The 21149-nt window shown below is 48.6% G+C and overlaps 2 protein-coding genes across 3 annotated transcripts; both read right to left on the minus strand.

Annotated features, from left to right (window-relative positions):
- Window positions 1-5174: 5174 nt before the first annotated feature.
- IL1F10 (interleukin 1 family member 10) lies at window positions 5175-12215 on the minus strand (the record flags this gene model as incomplete). Its single annotated transcript, XM_080813885.1, has 5 exons — window positions 5175-5870; window positions 6154-6281; window positions 6578-6663; window positions 8705-8764; window positions 12169-12215. 5 exons carry the CDS (start codon window positions 12213-12215, stop codon window positions 5658-5660), a joined length of 534 nt encoding a protein of 177 aa, XP_080670011.1. The 3' UTR covers window positions 5175-5657.
- A 3042-nt stretch (window positions 12216-15257) lies between these two features.
- Window positions 15258-20795, minus strand: LOC308349355 (interleukin-36 receptor antagonist protein). 2 transcript variants are annotated; one of them, XM_080814000.1, is made up of 5 exons: window positions 20747-20792; window positions 20491-20551; window positions 18833-18918; window positions 17662-17789; window positions 15258-17485 (listed from the first exon to the last, which is right to left on the minus strand). In XM_080814000.1, the coding sequence occupies exons 2-5, from the start codon at window positions 20517-20519 to the stop codon at window positions 17261-17263; spliced, it is 468 nt and encodes a 155-aa protein (XP_080670126.1). In that variant the 5' UTR covers window positions 20520-20551; window positions 20747-20792; the 3' UTR covers window positions 15258-17260. The 2 variants fall into 2 exon arrangements, with proteins under 2 accessions (XP_080670126.1, XP_080670125.1); XM_080813999.1 differs by having other exon boundaries at window positions 20491-20795.
- Window positions 20796-21149: the final 354 nt, after the last annotated feature.

Genomic DNA, 21149 nt, shown 5'->3' on the forward strand with positions numbered 1-21149 from the left:
TGTCTTTGGAGAGCAGTGAGGAGCCTGGTGTGGCTGAACAGAGAGTGAATAGAGAAAGGAATATAGGGTAGTACATCAGAGATAACTGTATTATGGCTCTCCAGAGAAACAGAACCAATTGGACAGATTAGATAGATTGATAGATAGATAGTTATGGAAATACAGAGATACAGAGATATAAATAGCTATATTTATCTATAGAGAGAGAAAAAGAGAGAGGGAAAGATTTATTATAGGAATGCACTCATACAGTTATGGAAGCCAGGAAGTTCCACAGTCTGCCGTCCACAAGTAGGAGAACCAGGAAAGCCAATGGCAGAACCCAGTCTGGAGTCCAAAGGCCCTACAGTCTGGAGCTCCAGCGTCCAAGGGCTTGAGAAGATGGATATCCCGGCCCAAGAAAAGAAAGAGAATATTCACCTTTCCTCTGCTTCCTTTTTCTATTGGGGCTCTCAGTGGATTGGATGAAGCTCATGGATGAAGGCCATCTTCTTTACTCATCCTACCAATTCAAATGCTAATCTCTTCCAGAAACACTCCCCACAGACACTCCCAGAAATAATGCTTTACTTAGCTCAGTTGATTTGGCACATGGAATTAAAATACACCTTTTTCCCCATAAACCCATGAGCATTTGTTGGACTAGTGCTCCCTGGAAGAAGTCTAGAAAATACTTAGCTAGGAGATACCTGAGTCTCTAATCCTCTGAGTAGACAGGGTCACAGGACCATGACTTTTTTCTTTTCCTTTTTTTTTTTTTTTTAGCTCAGGTCCTCTGGCAATGGGCCCTCAGAAAGTGTCAGTGGGAGAAGCCTCTGCCAGAACTCCAGGCTTCCAGCTTTCTTTGTCGCTCTACTTCTATGATCAGAACTTGGGGGGAGTCCCAAGGGGGATGGAGTGGATGAGTATGAGAGAGGCATCGGTGTCCCCGGGAGAAGGGATCAGGCATACATGTTTTACTCCTTCCCATATATACACAGGGAGTAGAAGTGAGTATGCATTTACTATCTGTCTTCCCTCCTAGGCTCCACGCTCCTAGAGCACGAAGAAGGTGTCAGGAAATTTGTCAGAAGGAAGGAGCATGCGGAGCTCCATAACGTCTTCACGTGATTTGGATCTGTGCTCACACATCGTTTGAGAAGGAAGCATCTATTGGAAGGGAGGCAGAGATCTGGTGTGCAGGGGCTCACACACAGGGGATACCAAGCACAGGAGGAATTAAATGCACGGTTCGAAGCTTCAAAAAGGCAGTGAGGAAGGCTGATCTTTGTTGCCACCTGCAGCCCAAAGGCCTTACTGCAGGCAGCTGGCCTCAGAAGATGGACTCTGGGGACCGGATCTGGGATTGCTTGGAGTTTGTGCCTTTTAGGGACAGCACTTGGAATTTGCTTTAAGGATACACAGACTTTGTTTTGGCAGAATCGCTAGTGAACCTTCTTAGTTACACAAATGTAAAATTCAACCGGCAATGTTATCAAATAACTCAAATGCCAGTGCTTCTGAGATGTTCACTTCTCTGTCTACGCTCACTTTTGTTCATTTCTGTGGTGCTCATTGAAGAAGCAGTCGTACATGTTAGCAGAATGGTATCCAGGAAACCCTTGGCTCCCGTTAGAGACTTCTTCCTCACTTTTATTTCCCTCCCTGAATCCAGGTTTAGACGTGCCTAGAACTGCCATATGTTGTGTAGCCTGGGGTTTGTGTCCAACGTTTTGAGCCATGGTTTGTAGGGGCTGTGATAAAACGCAGGAGTGGAATGAGATGAAAACTGGGGTCAAAAGGTAAGTGTGACTAGATGCTAAATCCTGGTTGGAACGGCACATGGGTTACAGGAAACCCTGAACACATTATTCTCTTGTCTAAGATTGCTCCAAGCCTTCTTGGAATAAAGACAAGGTCCTTTATCAACAGCTGCCTAGCTGTCCGGCCCCTCTTGCAGATACACAGAGAACACACACCCAGACATTCATGCATACATACAATGCACATAGGCACACATGCAGACACCAGCTCATGCACGCACACAGGCACACCATACATACGTGTGCACACGTACGTGCTCGCAGGCACACACATACACGTGGACACTAACACACACACACACATGCAGCCACACTCAGGACTTCCTGCAGCCATGTGGCTGCCTCTTCTGCCTGAAATGTCTCGCCCTGCTCCCAGAGCTCCCCCTGCCCCTCACTTGGCTGGCCCCCATGCATGCCTCACTGCCTCTAAACTCCCTTGGGTTGGGACCTAACCCCTTTGGATGGGACCGCTTGCCCTCCCCACCAGCCCGCCTCCCTGATGCTGCCTGAATAAGAGGTTACGACACTGTCTTCCAATCACTTGTTTACTGATCTCTGGATCCCAACTACCAGTTGTACATAGTGAATGAGACCTGAGTTGTGCCTCTCCCAGAAATTTACACAGTCGCAGCTCTGATTGGCTGGTTTCCGAATGAAACCTTTGGTGCAGTTGCCAGGGAGGAGGAGGAATTTAAAAAACAAGTCTTGGGAGGTGGAGGAAGAATATTCCTGGCAGCTCTGAGCTGTATATGTCAGAAGTTACTTTCATTTCCCACTCTTAAATCCCAGCATCAGAACATCCCATCATTATTCGGAACAGAACCCTGCAGAATTTGAGTCCAAGGCTCCCTGACTGCTGTTTGAAGTGTCTTCTAGTCATTCTGCAGGCAGCAGTCAATACAGGTCGGCTGTTATCTCTGACATCTAGTTTCCCCACACTACAGTATCTATACCTTTAAAGGGTAGGTACTGTGTCTCCTAAACCTCCTGTGTCCTCTTCATCTCCCTAGCACTAACATAGGATTGGCATATATTAGATGTTCAAAAATAATTTTTTTTTTTTTTACTCAAATAGAGAACTTGATCCAATTTACCTTTCTCTTGTGAACCATGCTCATGACCACCCAGACAGACCCAGTCCTCCTCCCAGTCACGGGCCCTGCACCACGTTGGATCAAGTTGAGTTCCCATGAGTGAAGGAGATGAGCAGGCAAGAGGAGGCGACAGGGCTAAGTAAACCTTGGAACCAAAGCACCAAAGCTGATCCCAGGGCATTACCAAACAGAGGGCAGGTGGGACGAGAGGGGGAGTGAAGAGGAAGATGGGTGAGGTCCTAGTAGCAGCTGGGTTGGTCTAAAGTTGACCTTAGAGGCCCAGGCTTAAAATCCATGTCCTGCTTGAAATACTTGGATGACTCCTCCAGGTCTCCTGGATAAAGATAACCTCCCGCACAGGGCATTCCTAGCCAGGCCCCACCTAACTTCCCATCTTCATTTTCAACAACTCCTCAGCTACAAGCCCTGAGTCCCAGCACGTGATGCCTCATCACATCCCAGAGGTGCTAGGAGTGCTTCTCCATCATGCCCTCCCAAGTAATTCTCTCTGCCTAGAAATGTCCAGGCCCACATTTTCTGCCTGGGAAACTACTCTTTCCTTGAGGCCCAGACTAAGTGCCCTTTCGCTTTTGAAGCTCTGTCCAGCCCTCTCTGCCAGCTCCGCCTCTGTCCCACAATGGGGACCATCCACCTTGCTACCATGGCTCTCCTTAGACTGTATAATCCTGAATGATCGGCAAGACCCAAGTGATCATCCACTAATCCATTCGAGACTCTGTACCTCTTCAGCACCTTTGGTGTTCCAGCATCTACTCTGGGTACTGGTGACCTGAAACTGAACCTAACATGCCCTCCAAAAGCACAGAGTCGTCTCAACACATAAACACACAGGTATGACCTGAAATCCAGGTGACAAAGGAATCAGGGCATATGCAGGCCACGGGGAGGCAGGATAAGCATCTACACTTACTAAAGGCATCAGGCCAGCATGTCTCCCCTCTGCTAAAACCCTTCCCGTAGCCTCCCTTCACACGTAAAGATAACCTGAAGCCTTCACTTTGCCTTTAAGGCCCCCATGTCCCAGCCCCTGCTGGTCTTGCTCACCTCGTAACCCTCTCCCTTGTTCTCCAGGCTCCAGCACCCCTGCCTCCCACTGCTGTTTGGACACACCAAGCCCCTTCTGTCTCAGAGCGTGCAGGCTTGCTATTCCTCCACCTCGTCACTCCCAGGCCCACTCCCTCCTGTCCTTCAGCCTCAGCTCAGATGTCAGCTCCCCAAGAAGAGTCACCTCCCCTGACCACCTTCTCCCAAGTCTTTCCATACCTACCCCGCCCACCCTCTATCATGTAAACTGCTCTTGTTTGTTTTCTTCTTTGGTTAGTTGCCTGTTTAGTGTTTCTCCCGCTCCATTATCACCTCCAAGGAAGCTTGTTCTTACTTGCCAGGCTGTCCCCAACTCTCAGAATAAGAGTGGAATAAAAATGTGCGGAATGATATTGCAGTCAGATGGGCCACGATGACCTCGAGTTCCATCATGCGACCTTCCCTAAGTTATTTCACCCCTTCTAGTTCAGTGTCCTCATCTGTCAAATGGGTAAAAGGCTTGCCGTGCAGGCTGGTTCTGAGGGTGAAGACAATCTGTCCTTGAACGGCCTGGCCCCTGGCCTGGTCTGGCATGTTGGATGGATGCAGAGTAGTCCCACAAAGGAGGAAGAGGGCTGGCAGCCCACTGCTCTGAGCACTGACATCATGGGCTCTCTGCCCTAGCCTGCTCCTGACCCCAATTGTCTGTGAAATGGAGAGGGATTCAGGCTCCCAGGACGAGTGTCAGTCCTATTCTCAAACTCTCAGCCGAGTTCCAGCCCTGTATTGCTGGCTGGGACAAGTCACCTGACCTGAGCCCATCAGTCTCACCACAGCCTTAAACTCAACATGCCCAGGACAAACTCGCCATCTCTCCCTCACTGCTCCTCACACGTCCACTAGCAGACAACCAGTGGCATGGGTCAATCGGCTGAATGACAGATTCACTGTGAAATATCTGATAGGTAAATCACAAGACTTGAACTAGAACTACAATTGTGAGCGGCCCGAGATGTTGTCCATGCATGGATGGGTGGGGGAGAGCTGGGTTCTTCCTGCAGCTTCTGGCTACTTCTAGAAGCTCTGGAGCAGGTGGGCTACAGGAGAAGCTGTGGGCAGCCTTCCAAGAACACACCGAGTGACCCATGCACCTTTCATTAAACACTGTTCACAGGAGCCTCCTAAGGCCTCGTACTAATTTTCTACTGCTGCTGTAACAAATTACCACAAATTTGGTGGCTTAAAGCAACACACATTTATTATTTTACAGCTCTGGAGGTCTGGTGTCTGAAATGGGTTTCAATGGACTAAAATTCAATTGTTTCTCATAGAAGCTCTCGGGGAGAATCTTTTCCCTTGCCTTTTCCAGCTTCTGGAAACCACCAGCATTCGCTGACCGGTAGCCCCCATCTACTACATTTGAAATTAGCAGCATAGCATTTTCTAGTCTCTGGCTCTCACCCTCCTGTCTCACTCTTATGAGGACCCTTGTGGTTACACTGGGCCCACTGGGATAATCCAGGATGGTCTCCCCATCTCAAGATCCTTACCTTAATCACGTTTGCCAAGTTCCCTTTGCCTTGTGAGGTAAAGCATTCACAGATTCTGAGGGTTAGGATGTGGACATCTTTGGGGGCATTATTCTGCCTACCACACAGATCCTGAGCAGGAGGAGGTTGCTTTGAGGGATCAGCCTGGAACTCAGCCTCCTGCCTCCCTACCGACTCTGTTCAAAGTAGAACTCAGTGCGGGCCAATGGCTCACTCTCCTGGACAAGTTGTACTGGCTGCTGGGGCTCAGCTGGGCCACAGAGAAACCAGCCAGGCCAGGCAGCGGCCTCAAGCCTGAAGGCTGAGCCCAAGCTTCTCTGGAAGAAGGTGAAGCGTGTGGCCTCTTCACCACCCTTGTACAGGTCCTCGATGTTCACATCCTGTGGGGGTAAGGGGGCTGCTGCAGGATGAGGCCACTGGTTGAGATATCAGCCCTAGAAGCCCCCTGAGGGGGGCAATGAGGGACTTTACAGGGAGGGTCTGTACCCAGGGCAGTGCCTCCGGCAGGTTCTGGAGGGCAGGGGTCTCGGCACTAGGTGCAGAGGGAAGGGGAGGCAGGCGTGGATCTGGCTGGGAGTCCACAAATGGGTGCCGAGAGGCCAGAGCACCCTGGAAGCCAGGCCATGTCCACGGGGCCCCCCAGAACACAACGTGGTTTCTCACCTCCAGCTGCAGGGTAGGCCCCGCTTCTGTCTCCACACAGGCTAGGCAGCGACGGCCTCCCTGGATCCCCAGGAAGATGGGGACTTTGGTGCGGTCCAGGCCTCTGTTGGGAAGTATGCAGATCTTCTCTGGGAGGAAAGAGAGAGAAGAGAGCCAGGAGATAACGGACTGACCAAGATGGCAAGCTCTCAGTGAGCTAAGTCCGGGAAGACAAGAGCTGCGCCAGGGCATACCTGGCCTGGCCCCTGCATGGAGGCTGCTGGGCAGACTGGGACCCTTGCAGCGGTCATGACACCCTCAGAAGGAGAGGTCCTCAGCTGCTCCCTGCCTCTTCTTACTGTCACCAGAGGCAGGAGGGAAGGGGAGAGCTGACAGCAGGTGGAGCATGGGTGTGTCTGAGGGGAGGGGGACCCCACATGCTCACCTGCACAGCAATTGTCCACACTGGGATCTCCCACCAGGAGCTGGTCACCTCTTAAGTAGAGAGCCTTCTGATCCACATCCTTAATTCTGTAACAAGATAGTGGTGCTGATGGCCTGCTCCCATCAGGCACCACCAAGCCCCAAAGTCTTCCCACCTCCATGCTCTTGCGTACCACACAGAGCACTCAGGTGTTCTTCTCCTACAAGTGAGAAGTAGGTGCATGACCCCACCCAAGAGCGAGTGAAACCAGGTCAGCCCTAAGGCAAGGGAAGGTCTTCTGGAACTTGCAATTCTCAGAGGCTCCATTTACCAAGCGTTGGCCTTGGTCAGGGCCCCCGGGGCAGTGAGGAAAGCTAGTACCTTCTCACTGATGGGCAGACAGAGTTTTCCTGATTGTGTTACTCCCTTCTCGTGACCTTCCTGAGAAATTTCCTAATGAGGCTCAGACGTCTCTAGGATATAGTGAGCCTTATCCCAGTTTTTCTGGGCCTGACCCAGTTTCACAAAAATGTTTCATTTTCTTCAGCAACGAGGATTACTTGAATGTATAATAAAGTGTGGTTTGTGGGGTGCCTGGGTGCCTCCGTCAGCTAAGCGTCCAACTCATGATTTCGGCTCCAGTCTTGATCTCAGAGTCATGAGATCGAGCCCCATGTCAGCCTCTGTGCTTAGCACAGAGTCTGCCTCAGTTCCTCTCTCCCTCTCCTTCTGCCCCTTCCTTGTGCGCTTACTTGCTCTAAAATAAATAAATAAAACATAAATAAATGAATAAAATCTTGAAAAAAATAAAGTGTGGTATGCTTTTCAAATATTTTAAAGGCTTTTCTATAGAACAAAATCCACAAATCAGGAAAAAAGTATATCCTATGTGACAGCAGGTGTGCCAGCATGCCCCCACCCCATTCCATGTGAGGTGTGTTCTGGGGCGGCCCTGCATTATGGGTGCCAAGTTTAGGAGGTTGGTGAAGAGCCAGAGCAGGGCATGATTACAGTCATTTGGGGCTGGCGGTGGTTCCAACGATCAGCCTGGGAGGGTAAATACATGCTGGGAGCAGGGAGGAAACCATGGAGAGTGTGTGCAACATCAAAGTCACGCAGGTTATTAGCTCAGTGGCTTGGCTGGTTTCAAAATGTCTGTCACCTGCTCTCAGGACCTAGGGAGCCCTCCCGATCTCCCAAGGGCAGAACCTTGGGGTCAACGCCATCGCCTCCAGGAGATTTTTCTCTCTCAGTAACAGCTAATTATACTACCCTTAGCTAACGACTGTATGTATGTGAAGTAGGTTCACTGGTATAATAAAAAGAAAGATCTGGAAAGAGCCTGGGCTTACTAGCCAGGCCTCCCTCTCCAACCTGGACAACCAGGGCTTGGGGGAAATTCATCTGCGGGCAACATTCTCTTTGGAGACCAGAACCCAAGTGAGATACCCCAAAAAGCTGACATCTGTCGTCATGTGGGTGTTCTGTGCACACATGTCTTGTCCTCTCAGGCACGTTGTAACTTCCAGAGGCCCTGACTGGCCCCCTGGTGTCTAGGACAGGGCAGGCCCATGGAGGAGCTGAGGAAATGTGGCCTAGAAGTCAGTCCTGTTTTATTCGCTCATTTCTCAAAGGGCTGGAGGCAGTTTACAGTAAAAAATCATAGGCAATAATGTGTAACCTATAAGGAAAGTCTCAAATGTCAAATGAGGTAAAAGGGAGAGTTGGGAGTGCAGACAGGGAGGAAAGGCCACAGAGGCCAACCTATAAATGCCATCACTGAGATTCAAAATTGTTTCTGAGCTCTTGGGGAAAGGACAGAGCAGCACAGAGGGTGAGTCCTGGCTCTGTGTGACATGCAGTAATTTATTTAACCCCTTTGAGCTTCGGTTTCCAAATCTGAATGGACTCAGTCATGCCCCTCTTGTAGGTTACTCAGGAGGGAGGCAAGGTAACAGAAAGGCTGGCATCCTGCCTATGGTCAGGGAAGAGAGCTATTGTTATGATGGTGATGATTAAGCTTAATTATGGGACACTTGAGATTTCTTGATGAGAAGGAGTCGCCTCCCTCCCCTCAGCCTTCTTTCTGTCTTCCCACATCATCCCCAGACCCCTGGTTCAGAAAGTGAGGACTCCAGGAAGACTTACGTGTAGTATCTTGCCATGGGGAGGGAGCACATTCCTGTGGTTGTGGGCGACTGGTCCTTGCTGAGGGGGAAGGAGAGAAGGGCTATCAGAGAAGGGTGGGTAGAGCTGGGGGGCAGATCTCCTGGGGAACCCCCAAACCACCAAACCACAGGGTAGAAAAATCTCTCTAGACTGCTTATCTATAACTGGCTTCCCAGAATCTTCCATGGTCTCCTCAGCCCAGCAAGCTCCAGGCAGCTCTTCTTCACTCTCCTTTGGGGCCATCATAGTGCTAACTTGGGGAAACTAGAGAACAGGTTCTCCAAAAAGTTTAGACAGGAGTACTTCCTGGCGCTGAGACTGAGGTGGGCTGTGTGCCAGCCTCCCAGTATGAGGATGAGCTGAGCTCAAACCCCGTCCCACTGCCCAGCCAGGCCCTAGAGTCGCCTGAAGGTTCTGATTCGCCAGGGCTTGAAGTGACTCCACAACCAGCTAGGTTGGGGAACTGGTACACCATCTCGGTTTTTCTCACTCTCCAGGAAACATACAAATCACCTGCCAGTTCTGGTTCCCAAGGTCTGGGCTGGAACCTGAGACTGCATTTCAAACATGCAACCACGTGATATGAACACCGCTGGTCCCTGGCCACACTTTGAGTAGCAAAGTACTAGATAGATGATCCCCAGCCCAGCCAGATCACCAGCTGCGTGGCCTCAGTGTAAGCACACTTTGTCATGCTCTCTCTCAGGCAAACTACTGGGGATCCTTTGGTTATAGCTGCAAAAATAATGGGCAGGCTAGCAGCTATGCCAAGTTCTGGCATGGACAGATAAAGTAGAGGGCTCTTAGTGGGGATGATGATTCCTACTCCTGGTCAGTGTGAGCATAAGGGGTGGGCAGAAATTTAGGGCTGGTCCAGTCTAGCTGAATCTCCAGGGGGCCCAGAAGCCTCCTGTCCTGGCCCAACCCCAAATCCCAATATTTCTTCCAAAGACTGTCATATCAGGAAGGCAGCTATGCTCACCACTACACCACCAACGCAAGACTACCATATCAGGCACCCCCTTCCTGGGTTCTAGCTAGACTGCGATGAGGTGAATTGGTATGAGAAGCCAGCTTCTAGTCCATCAGAGAGCCTGAGGTCCTGGGGCTGAGAATGTGTCATGGTCCCTCCCAAAGCACCACACCCTCCATCCCCTAAGCTTTCCCTTCCCTAGTGCCCCCAAGTGAACTTTCCCTGGACTCTGGCTTATTGTCCTCCCTGGACACCATCTCTGGCTGTCTCAGACTTCATCAGTCCAGCTGTCCTGAGTCAAAGACCACCACCCAAGTAGCACTGGGCTTTCTCCATCACACCCCCTCCTTGTTCTTCTACACATTTTCTATGTGGACAGTGTTCTCTCCAAGGCCAATATTAACTTCTCTGGAACAAATCTAAAGACTCTTTTGATTCTTCTGGTATTTGGCTTCTGCCTCCTCAGAGATCTTGACATTGACTGACTCTCTTCACACTTCCATTTTCCCCTTTTCAGGTCCCTGTAGATTCTCCTTTCCATTTGGCAGTGTCCCTAAGGCTGGAAGTCACAAGTCTAAGTTCTAAGCACTTCTCAGTCATACCGCTGTGGAGTTGCCATTCATCCATTGCCACAGCTGCAGTGATCACCTTGGTCCAAAGCCTCCCAAGCCCCAACTGAACATGCTTCTTTATCTCCAACAGTCCATAGGACACCTCCCTTTGGACTTCCTGCCATCCCACCCAACCAAATAGATTCCTGCCATCCCACCCAACCAAATAGATCAGAAGTCAAATCAATCTTCTCCTCCTCCCAGCCTATTCATTCCCCCCCTTCTTCTTACTCTATGCCTGATTAACCAGCAAGTTTGATAAATTAGTCTTTAAAATATAATTTTGTCTTCTTTTTTTAAGATTTATTTATTTATTTGAGAGAGAGAGAGAGAGAGAGAGAGCACAAGCATGACTGAGAGGGGCAGAGGAAGAGAAACAGAGAATCTCAAGCAGACTCCATGCTGAGCATGGAGCCCAAGGTAGGCCTCAATCCCACCACCCTGGAATCATGACCTGAGCTGAAATCAAGAGTTGCATGTTTAACTGACTGTGACACCCAGGTGCCCCTGAAATGTAACTTTGTCTTCTTAATAGCCATTGTACCTGTGCCTGTATTCCTGGTTTTTCTACCTTCAATCCAGCCCAACCTCTGGGAGGTACCCGACCTGTGTGTTAGGTATTGCTTTCATAACATCCCCACCCAGCTCTAGAGTATACAGTGACTGCCCATTTCATCGTCATCTGGCCCTGACACACTTGTATGAGTGTATCTCGTGGACACCAAACCACCCCTCCAGGCACATGCCTTCTTTCTTATCTTCCCAGTGGGCATGCTTAGAGTTCTCTTGGATTTCCCTGCCTCAAAATCCACTCCCCGCTCCTTGCTAACCATTCAGGTCTTTTGGCATTAGAGCCACTGGATATGGTATCATTTATCGACAGGTTGAGTCTCTAGCTCTGCCAAATTAATTATCAGGTCAGAGTAACACCTCAGACATACATGGCCATGTCACCTCACCTCCAATTCTCAGTATCAGCATCTATAAGATCATGGAATTAGAGTCCGTGGTTACTAAGATTCTTTCCAGATCAAATGATCTATGATTCCATGACTCAGAGTTTAATGTATCTTTCCTTTACTCTTGCAACCCTACTCTGAACTCCTATTAATTTCACTGTATGGTGTATTGTTCTATATATAAGAATTTGTTTCCCTTATTAAAGTTAACAATATCTTGATCCATGAAGTGTGGCGTGGAGCTCCAACAAGCCTGACACAAATATAGGCCTACAAGCAGGCCATAGAAATGCACACAGAAGAATTCAACGGCAAGATTGGGTTCTAGACCTCACTCTGCTACCAACTGGCCCTGCTGCCTTTGAAAGTCCCTTTTAGTCCCTGGGCCTCCAAATAGTCATCACTAGGATGAGAGGCTGGGTAAGATCAGTATTTTTCAAAACTAAGCTTCACAATGAAAATTTACATAGAAACCTAATGAAAGGAAAATGGATAAAAGGGACTTGTTTTTGCTGAATCAAAGAATGAGGGTGACACCAGACCCATGCTAATACTGTCCTTGACCCTAAAGCTGGCATCAGGGCATACATAATGAACCCCAAGCCTCATCACACGCTGTTGAATACCACTGGCCTGGCTGATTTCTTCTGAAATTACTTTCTAAAATCTATGGCTCTAAGTATTCAAAAATCTTGACTTGGCTTAACCTATGCCTTCTCTCACGTTCTTTCTATGTGCTCCCAGACTTATTTAGCATCCCACAGTGTTCTGTGGAGGGGATACCCTGTTATCTAGAAAGCTTGCCAGGAGGAGTTAAGAGAGGGGGCATACCAGAGATATTGATAGAAAGGAGAAGGAAAGCGAGAAGCAGAGATTGAATACTGCCTATCAACCACTGACCTGAAATCCTGGGTCCCTGGGACGTCCAAGTGATTTCTCCAGGGCATCTGCCCTGAGTTTATACTGTCTGGTCAGGGTGGGTCAGGCCTGCAGCAATCGTTGTAATTAGCTTCAGGACAGGAAAGAAGAGCCTAGGGATTTCACAATGTCTTTAGCACAGTATGGATAATGAGGAGGTGGGGGTGTTAATGAGTGTTTGTTGAAGGGGGAGAGAGTCACCCATAAAGCCCTGGAAAAAGCCAGTCACTGGGCCCCTGCTCATAGCTACTGTCATTGACACTGTTATTGGTGGCTTCAATAGCCAGATAAACAGGCTTGGGGTCAGATGTCTTCACATCACCTTCCCCTTGGTGCCCCATGAGGCTCCATCCTAGGCTTAGAGAGGTAGAAGAGGCAAGAGGGGGATGCGTGTAAGGGGCCCAAGGACAGAGCAACTTCTGGTGTTTTGAGCAGGCTGTGGCCAGCGAGACAACAAAAGAGGGGACTGAGGCACTGGGAATATGGCCCTGTTTGGAAAGAGGGCAGAGAATTCTCTACTTTTCAACAAGTCCTATTAGCTGTTACCAGGTTGATGAGACAGAACATTTAAGGAAACCCACCTACAGAAGACATTGACCTTAGATCCACCCTGGGACTGAGCAGCCATCGTGTGCCCTGGAGGAGTAGGACACATGATACAGTGTGACCAGGGCAAAAGTAAAGAGAATACTCAAGCCTCTAATCAACATCTCTTACCTCAGTGCATCCATCCACTCACCTGTCTGTCCAACCATCCGTCCATCCATCCATCCGTCTACTCAAGGCATGGAGAAGCTTGACACAGTACTCTCTGGAGACTATCTGCCTTACTGTACTTCTTACTCTCAGGTCAATTGCACAGTTCCGCAAAGGGCCTGGTAAGAAAGTAGGAGAGGTTGGTCCACATACAGAGGCTGCAAGAGTGAAAGATAAGAAAAGATAGGCAGGGAAGGGGACCCAATTTCTGTTTCCTAAGGCCAACAATCATTCTTCACCCCCTCCCAATCCCTTCTCTCTCTATGAAAAGGACCAACGCATGGGGTATTTTGCCAGACAGTCAATGAGCATTTACTGAGCATTTTCACTGCTGGGTGACAAAGATGTGCATTGCATGGTCCCTGTTGTTAGGCAGCTTTACAGTCCAGCTGGGGAGCTAAGTCATAAATACTTAAGAAGATAATTAAGAAGACAAGACTCCCTAATCTGTAGGACAAGGGCACATTGGAAACAATAAAGGCAGAGAATCTCCTTGGGTAAAAAAATTCCTAGAATTGAAAGGGCCTTAGACATGGCATATAGCCTCCCTCCAAAGGGAGAACACTGTGCTATGGCACCCCTGAGACATGGTTAATCAGACTCTCCTTCAATACCTCCACAGTCTCTTGAAGAAACCCTAACAGTGCGTATGGTCCTTGAGATTAAAATTTTGGGGTCACACATAATTTCTACTCTTCAGTCCTGCTTGTGTCTCCTGGAATTACACAGAATGTTTATTTTTCTACTAGGAAAAGCTTTGAGTGTTTGAATGGGGATTTCTGTGTATTGCTTCTCCAGGGTAAAGACCTTCAGCTTCCTAGCAACTCTCCTAATGACTCGGTCTTGGGACATTCTCTACTATTCAGGACACACTCTGAGTCCTCAATGCCTATTCTTGGCACAAATGCCATGTGATGTGGACACTACACCTCTGTAAATACAGGTTAAGCTGGGGGCTTATATTGAAATTGAAGAAATCTAAAACCACCATATCTTTTTCATATGGTTCCCAAGCTCATACATTCCTAAAGGTAGCGTATTACATTCCTTCTTTTTTTATGGACTCATGTCAGCTCATCCCTGCTAACACCATTTTTAATTCTACCATCCTACAAATGATGAATCAATCACTTTAGGCAGGAGAAAGCTTCCAGACAGAGGTGATATTTCAGCTTCTCCTTGAAGGGTGGGCCCATTTAGATGGGTAGAGAAGAGAGAAAGAATCGTCCAGGGTGGAGGAATAGTTTCCACATTCTGTACTCACCAGTTTCCATGTATTTGTCAAACGTTATTTGAAGTGCTTGGAAACAAATCAATACAGCTTTGACGTTAAGGTCATTTTGGGGGTCATAGACCCCAAACCAATTATTACAGTGAGGGGAAGTTGGCATAGCAATGTAGCACAGTCAGAGCAGATGACCAGAGATCTCAATTTAGCAAAGCCTTCTTGGAGGAGGTGATGATATGAGACTAGGCCCATGGGCAAAGAGAATGTGAACTGGGTCTGTAGAAACAAGCCTGGTGCCTGGAGCCCGTGTTCTCGGCACTCCTGGGAAGCCTGTGGCAGGACCTGTGCTGTCTGCTACCCAAGGGCTTTGGCTGCATCTGGAACTCAGCAGCTCCACAGAGACAGACCCTTCTGGTCCGGCCACCTCCTTGCTGTGCCTCAGCAGAATCTGAACCTGCCAGGCTGGTCTGACTGCTGAGGTGCAGGAAGGATACCTGGGGCTCAGATTTAGGCCTCTCCTCTGGCTTCTGTTCTGATCACCTAGAGTTTAGGCAGGGATGTTGGAGTCACAGTCCCAGATACACTGGACCAGAAGTGAAAAGGTAGTCAAGAAGAGCTAAACCTTGCAGGCACAGAGAACAGTCAACAACTTTATTATGATCAGCTGTTAAACAGAATGGTGGAATAAAAGGGTTGATGTTGATTTTGAGAAGGAAAATGAAAATATCAGAGAAAATCAGAGAAAATTGCAATCATAATAAGTGCAATTTTATTTCTCTTTCCCTATGTATTAGTTATCTATTGATGTGTAACAAGTGATCCCAAAACTTAATTGGGGCACCTGGGTGGCTCGGTCAGTTAAGAGTCTGACTCTCGGTTTCAGCTCAGGTCATGATCTCTCAGGGTCATGAAATCAAGCCCTGCATCAGGCTCCACACTCAGCAGGGAGTCTGCTTGAGATTCTCCCTCTCCCTCTTCTTCTGCCCCTCCCCACCGCATGCACTCTCTCTCTCTCTTTCTCTCCCTCTCTCTCTCTAAAAAGATAAATACATAAATCTTCTTAAAAAAAAAAAAAACCTTAGCAACTGAAGACAAAAAACATTTATTTTCTCAGTTTCTGAGGGTTGGGAATCTAGATCAGTTTAGCTAGGTGTTTCTGCTTCAGAGTCTCTCCTGAGGTGGGAATTGAGCTGTCAGTCAGAGGTGCATCATCTGAAGGCCCGACTGGGGCTGGGGAACTGCTTCCAAACATGCTCATGTGGCAGCTGGCAGGAGGCTTCCTTTTTCAACACATGGGTCTCTCTATAGGACTGCTTATGAGATGGCAGCTGACTTCTCCCAGAGCAAGTAAACAAAGAAGCAGAGAGAGAAAACAAGATAGAAGCGGCAGACTCTTTCATAGCCTCCTCTCAAAGTGATATAATATTACTTCTGCTTCTGCTACATTCTGTTGGTCACAGAGACAACTCAGGTGCAGTGTGGGAGGGAACACACACATGGTGAGAGATGGGGTCAGCAGCAGCTGTGTTGATGTCCTAGGACTGCCATAACCAATTGCCACCAAGTTGGTGGTTTAAAACGATGCAAACTTGTTCTCTCATAGTTCAGGAGACTAGAAGGCCGTCCTCCCTCTGAAGCCTTTGGGGAAGAATTCTTCCTAGCCCCTTCCTAGCAAGAAGTTTCCTCAGTAATGGCATTTCTCGCCTTGTTGCACATAAATGCAATCTCTGCCTCCAGGTCTGGGTCTCCTGTGTGTCTCTGTTTGTCCTCTCCTCTTCTTGCAGATGTAGTCCTGTTGGATTTAAAACCCACCCAAATACAGCATGGTCTCTTAACTAATTGCATCTGCAAAGAACCTCTCTACAGATAAGGCCACAGTCTCAAGTTTCCAGAATGACATGGATTCCAATCAGCATGGGACTCTTTGGGGGCTAAAACCCACACCTTGAAATCTCAGGGGGCTGTGACCACTCTAGGTCCAGGATTGCTCATTCTATAAATACCTTCTACAGGAGATTCTAGCCATGCTAACTCATCATGTTTTCCTTCTTCATGGCTTTGCTGAGGTCTGTAAGCTGCTTCTCACCACTGCTGACCAGAGCAGCAGAGCTCCGTTCAATTTGAACTTCATAAGGGAAGTGGATGCTGAAGATGATCAGAAATAGTGTTTGCCCTGTTTTTCTCAAGATTAACTTAGTACACAAGGAGTCCATCTTCACTGTAGAATGATTAGAAAATTGCAAATAAATAAAACAAAAGAAAAATCACCTATAATTGCTAAATTGACATTCCAAAAATTGAAGTAAATTCTTCTACACTTTTTTCTGTGCAGAAATATATAGATAGGCATTTTTTAACAAAAATGAGATTACAAGATATGCTACTTTGTAATTTTGCTCTTCTCAGTATATCACAAGCATCTTTCCATGTGAAGAGATACCAGCATCTTGGATTTTAGTGGTACCTCAGGTTTCAAATGTATGACATGTCTGGTTGTTCTTCAGCCTTCTGAGCTGGAATAAGTTCCTTGGACAACACCACCAACTTCTGCCATGGCTAGAGCATGAGTGTTGAGATGGAAAAGGTAGAATATGATGGCAGCTAAGTTATAGGCAAGAGGGAGGGGGCTGGGCCTTGGGTCCCTAACTCTATGACCTCCCTCTCCTGCATAGTGGTGGATGACAGGACCTCATGTGGGCAGCTGGTGGCCCTAATAGGTTTAACTCAGGATAAGCTGGCTGGTGGTGCTCAGAGGTACTGGGTAAGTTATCATGAAGCATGAAGGATTTCCACTACTCCCCCCACCCTGACTCCTTGGGAACCTTTTTATGTGACTTCCAGTTTATCTTGAGTGGTTTTTGCAAAGTTCTACACCAGTAGCATCACTCAGCAGGGAAAGAAACTGTGAACTAAGCCCCCAAATCTCAAAGGATTAATCCAAACTGGGAATCAAAAGGGAGAGTGGCCGAGTGCCCAGCCAGAGGTGGGGCCCTGAGAGCAGATGGGGGGATGGTTGCCACCAGTGTCTTCTTCCACCTCCACCCCTGCCTAAGCCAGTTCTGACCAGGTAGGTTCTGGGGGTACATTGCCCTAATCACACTGTTGGAAGTAGAAGTCTGTGATGGGGTTTCCCCAGCTGGCATCCTCTGAAAGCTGGGTAAGTGTGAGAGGCTGGTCTGCTTCAGGCAACGTGCAGAGGAACCAGCCCGGGTAGGCAGCCGACTCGAACCTGGAGGTGAGCCCTGTGTCCTGCCGGTAGAAGGTGAAGCTCTTGGATTCGTTGGCACCAAGGTAGAGTTCCATGATGTTTACTGGCTGTGAGCAGAGGGGTATGGCAGGTGAGGGGAAGGAGCAGAGGAGGCAAGAGGGCTGGGCCACAGGCATGATGAGGTAGGACTATAATCCAGAGAACTCTGTGAGGAAGAGGAGCTCTGGCCCCAGGCTGCTGGCTTAGTGAAGTCAGATAGCAAGGATGCCCCAACAGGACTCACCTCTAGTTTCAGAGTTGGTTCCTGCCCTGTCCCACACGACAGGCACTGGCTCCCTCCCTGGACTCCCAGGATGACTGGAGACAGCTTGGCATCCAGAGACCGGTTGGGGACAACACTGATCTCCTCACCTAGAGAAAGGAAGCCAGATTCAGGGGCCTTGACTGCCCTTCCCTCCCTCTCTCTATATCATGTACTTTGGAGCACAAGAAACTGCACGAGACATCCTGTCCCCAGACTGGGCAGAAGGAAAGCCTGTTAACAGCTGTCATCTAGGGAACGTGGTTTCCTGCCAGTTGGCCCAATGACAGCAAGGCATGTAAGCATATTATACCATCTCCCATCTGTATGCCCACCCCCTTGTCCAGGCTCAACCTTTCACATTTTCTCCAAGCCCCAGGGGATATCTGGCCACCTCCTTTAATGCCTCTTGACCCTCTGGCCTTATTTGGAAACTTGATAAGCCTCTCATCAGAGTTATTTGGACATGTTTGTACCACCTGTGATATTCCTGAGAACGGAAGAGGGTCTCATTCCCCTCTATACCATCTCCCACCATGTATACAAACACATACACCCACACACTCACACATAGATATATGCAAACATATATACATGTACACACACACACAGAGAAACACACATGGTGGCCCCAGAGCCCAGTAAAAGTGTCCCAAGTGGGCAGGTATATGCTATTTTAGAGAGAAGACCTGTCACAGTGTCTGTGGCAGAAAGAGTAAGATGGTGCCACCGCTATCCAGTCCCATCACTCTGAGGGACCAGGAATCCCCAGAAAGCAGAGGGGACCCAGGACAAAGGGGTAGAAAGCCACTCCCACATGGGAATAAAGGCCTGGAGCCTTTAGCACTAGCTCCCAGGAAAAGGAATGTTTGGCCTAAGTCCACCTATGAGAGAAAAACAAAGCATTCATTCTGGAAAAGATTCCCACCTTTGCATGAGGCTTGAGGTTGCCTGCCGGTTATGTGCCCTCACTTTGCTGGAAGGTGTAGTATTTTTTGTCTGTGTTCAGAGCCTGCTTTTATGATGCCCCATCTACTGTGTCAGGCCTGGGGTCCTTCAGCCAGTTTACATCACTATTCTAAGCCCCCTCCAGGCCCCCTCCCCTCAGAGTCTATAAGGACCTAGGGAAGTTGGGTCATGCTTTGCCACGAACCTTTGATGACCTTCCCTGCATGCAGCCCTCCAGCTAGAAGCTGGTTGTCATGCAGATAAAGCACCTTCAAGGCCGCATCCTTCATCCTGAAACATCAAGACAGGATGACAGTTAGGGGAGAGGTGGGTGCTTGGGCTTGCTGGGCTCTACAGAGTCCCCCACTGTCAAGCATTGTTTCATTCTCCTCCTGCTGTGCCAGAAGTAACCACCCAACCTTCTGTGCCAGTCCTGCTGGGCTCTTACCCTACCAATGGGATAACAACACAGCCCCCCACCTGAGTCTCAGATTTGTTCCTTCACCCTATTCAATCATCTCTATACCAGCCAATCTCCATGTGTGATGTTGGAAAAGAAACTGGACTGTGAGTCAGAGTGCTGGGTTCTTGTCCGGCTGTGCCACCATTGCTACTGAGTCGCAACAGACAAGCTGCTTGCCCTCTCTGGGCTTGAGTCTCCCCGTGGCTAAATTAAGACAAGGGTTAGATCATGCCCATGCCTTTTCCAAATGAAAATCTGATTCTTCAATCATTGCTGAAGACATCAAGGCACATTTACTTCCACCTAGTAAGTGACAAATATCTTTAAATTTAAAATACCTGGGGCACCCAAGTGGCACGGTCAGTTGAGTGTCAGACTCCTGGTTTCCGCTCAGGTTGTGATCTCAGTGTGGTGAGATCAAGGCCTGTGTCAGGCTCGCACTCAGTCTAAGTCTGCTTATGTTCCTCCCTCCCTCTTCCTCTACCCCTCCCCACTGCACGTGCTTTCTCTTTCTCTCTCAAATAAAAGAAATCTTTAAAAAAAAATTAAAATAAATAATAAATTTAAAATTCTTTTGTTTTGTTTTCAAATTTATTTCTCATCTCTGATCTCAACTGATTTTTTTACATCCTGGGAGGTGAAAAATATATCCTAAAATGGATTTCTTCAGGTGTTATACAGAAATAAGTATGCTGTGTGTAAATTGGTTCGATGGTAGCTAAAAACAAACAAATCTCGTTCAAAGTTACTCATATATCAAACTGCACCATGCTTCCCTTAGAAGAAGACACAGAAAGCAGTATTTCCTACATCTCTTAATCAAGGAGAGCCACTGTCTAAAGCCACGCATAGGATTGGGGCTCCACAGAACACACCTTGGGAAAAGCTATGGGAGACTCTGAGTTCAGAGAGAACAAAGACCATTTTCACTCAGTAGTGCAAACTCCAGAACACAGCAGACCACCTGGCTCAGTACATGCTAGCGGACAGACAGACTGATTGACCAAATAGTTTTGTTGTTGTTTTGCCCCAAAGGGCAGCATGGGTGTGACAGAGCAGAGTGACATCAGTTCACCCTAGAGGGTGGTAACAGCTCTGGGCTGGATCTCCGGACTTCAAATCTCATTATGGAGCTGAAGCTCAACGCAGAGTGATTCACTGGCTCCCCCTTCTCATCAGGAAACCCCCATGAAGTGGCCAGCCCCAGCCTGAGAAAGGCTGGAAAAATTTCTCTTAGGACAATGAGGGGATGTTTACAACTTCCCAGCTGCCCACCCACCAACAAGAGCCCCAGCTCTGGGCAGCCGCAGCCCCTCCCTACCCACAAAGGATGGACAACAGGTCTACCCCGAACTTCCTTCCCCCAGAGCACACAGCCAATCAGAGGTTCAGATACTCACCGGAAGCACAGCGCCCCACTCAGGACCATCTTGACCTCCACAGTGTGTAGACTCTTTTATTCTGAAATAACACAAAATCTTAGGTGGAGATAGAGGCTGGGCTGGCAGGGGCTTGAGAAGCAAATGGCCTTCTGACCCCACCCTACCCCTTCCCAGAATGTGACCATTCCCCACAGAGCAGGGGACTCTAGGGCTGGGGTCAGGAGAGAGCCCCAGTCCTGCGGGGGAGAATGAAACCCAGCTCCCCAAAGGACACCTCAGAATGCTCCTTTCTCCTGGCAGAGCCTGTGGTATCTGCCTGCTCCCCTGGGATGCCTCGGCCCTTTTAATAACGCATGAGGGAGGAGCCCCAGAAACCACCACAAGCTGAGGAGGAGCAGCGCTTCCCAGGCATTTCACACCACCCTAGGCCTCTAGAAACACCTGCTCTTCAGTACCTCTCCCAAGGAAGGAAGGTTCTGGAGATAGCCTTCTTTCAGCAATTCTGACGAACTTCCCAGTGGCCTTCAAACTCTTCGTGAGCCCTCAGCTCCTGGACCTCAGGCGCTTCCAGACCCAAAGAGTTCAGTGCAAACAGCCCCTCAAGGAAAGCCGATTTTAGAGCAAGCCCTCTTTTCTCCCCTTTCCTTTCTCTTTTCCTTCCTTCCTTCATTCCTCCT

Source organism: Martes martes, assembly GCF_963455335.1.
Source record: "Martes martes genome assembly, chromosome: 9".
NCBI classification, from domain to species: Eukaryota; Metazoa; Chordata; class Mammalia; order Carnivora; family Mustelidae; genus Martes; species Martes martes.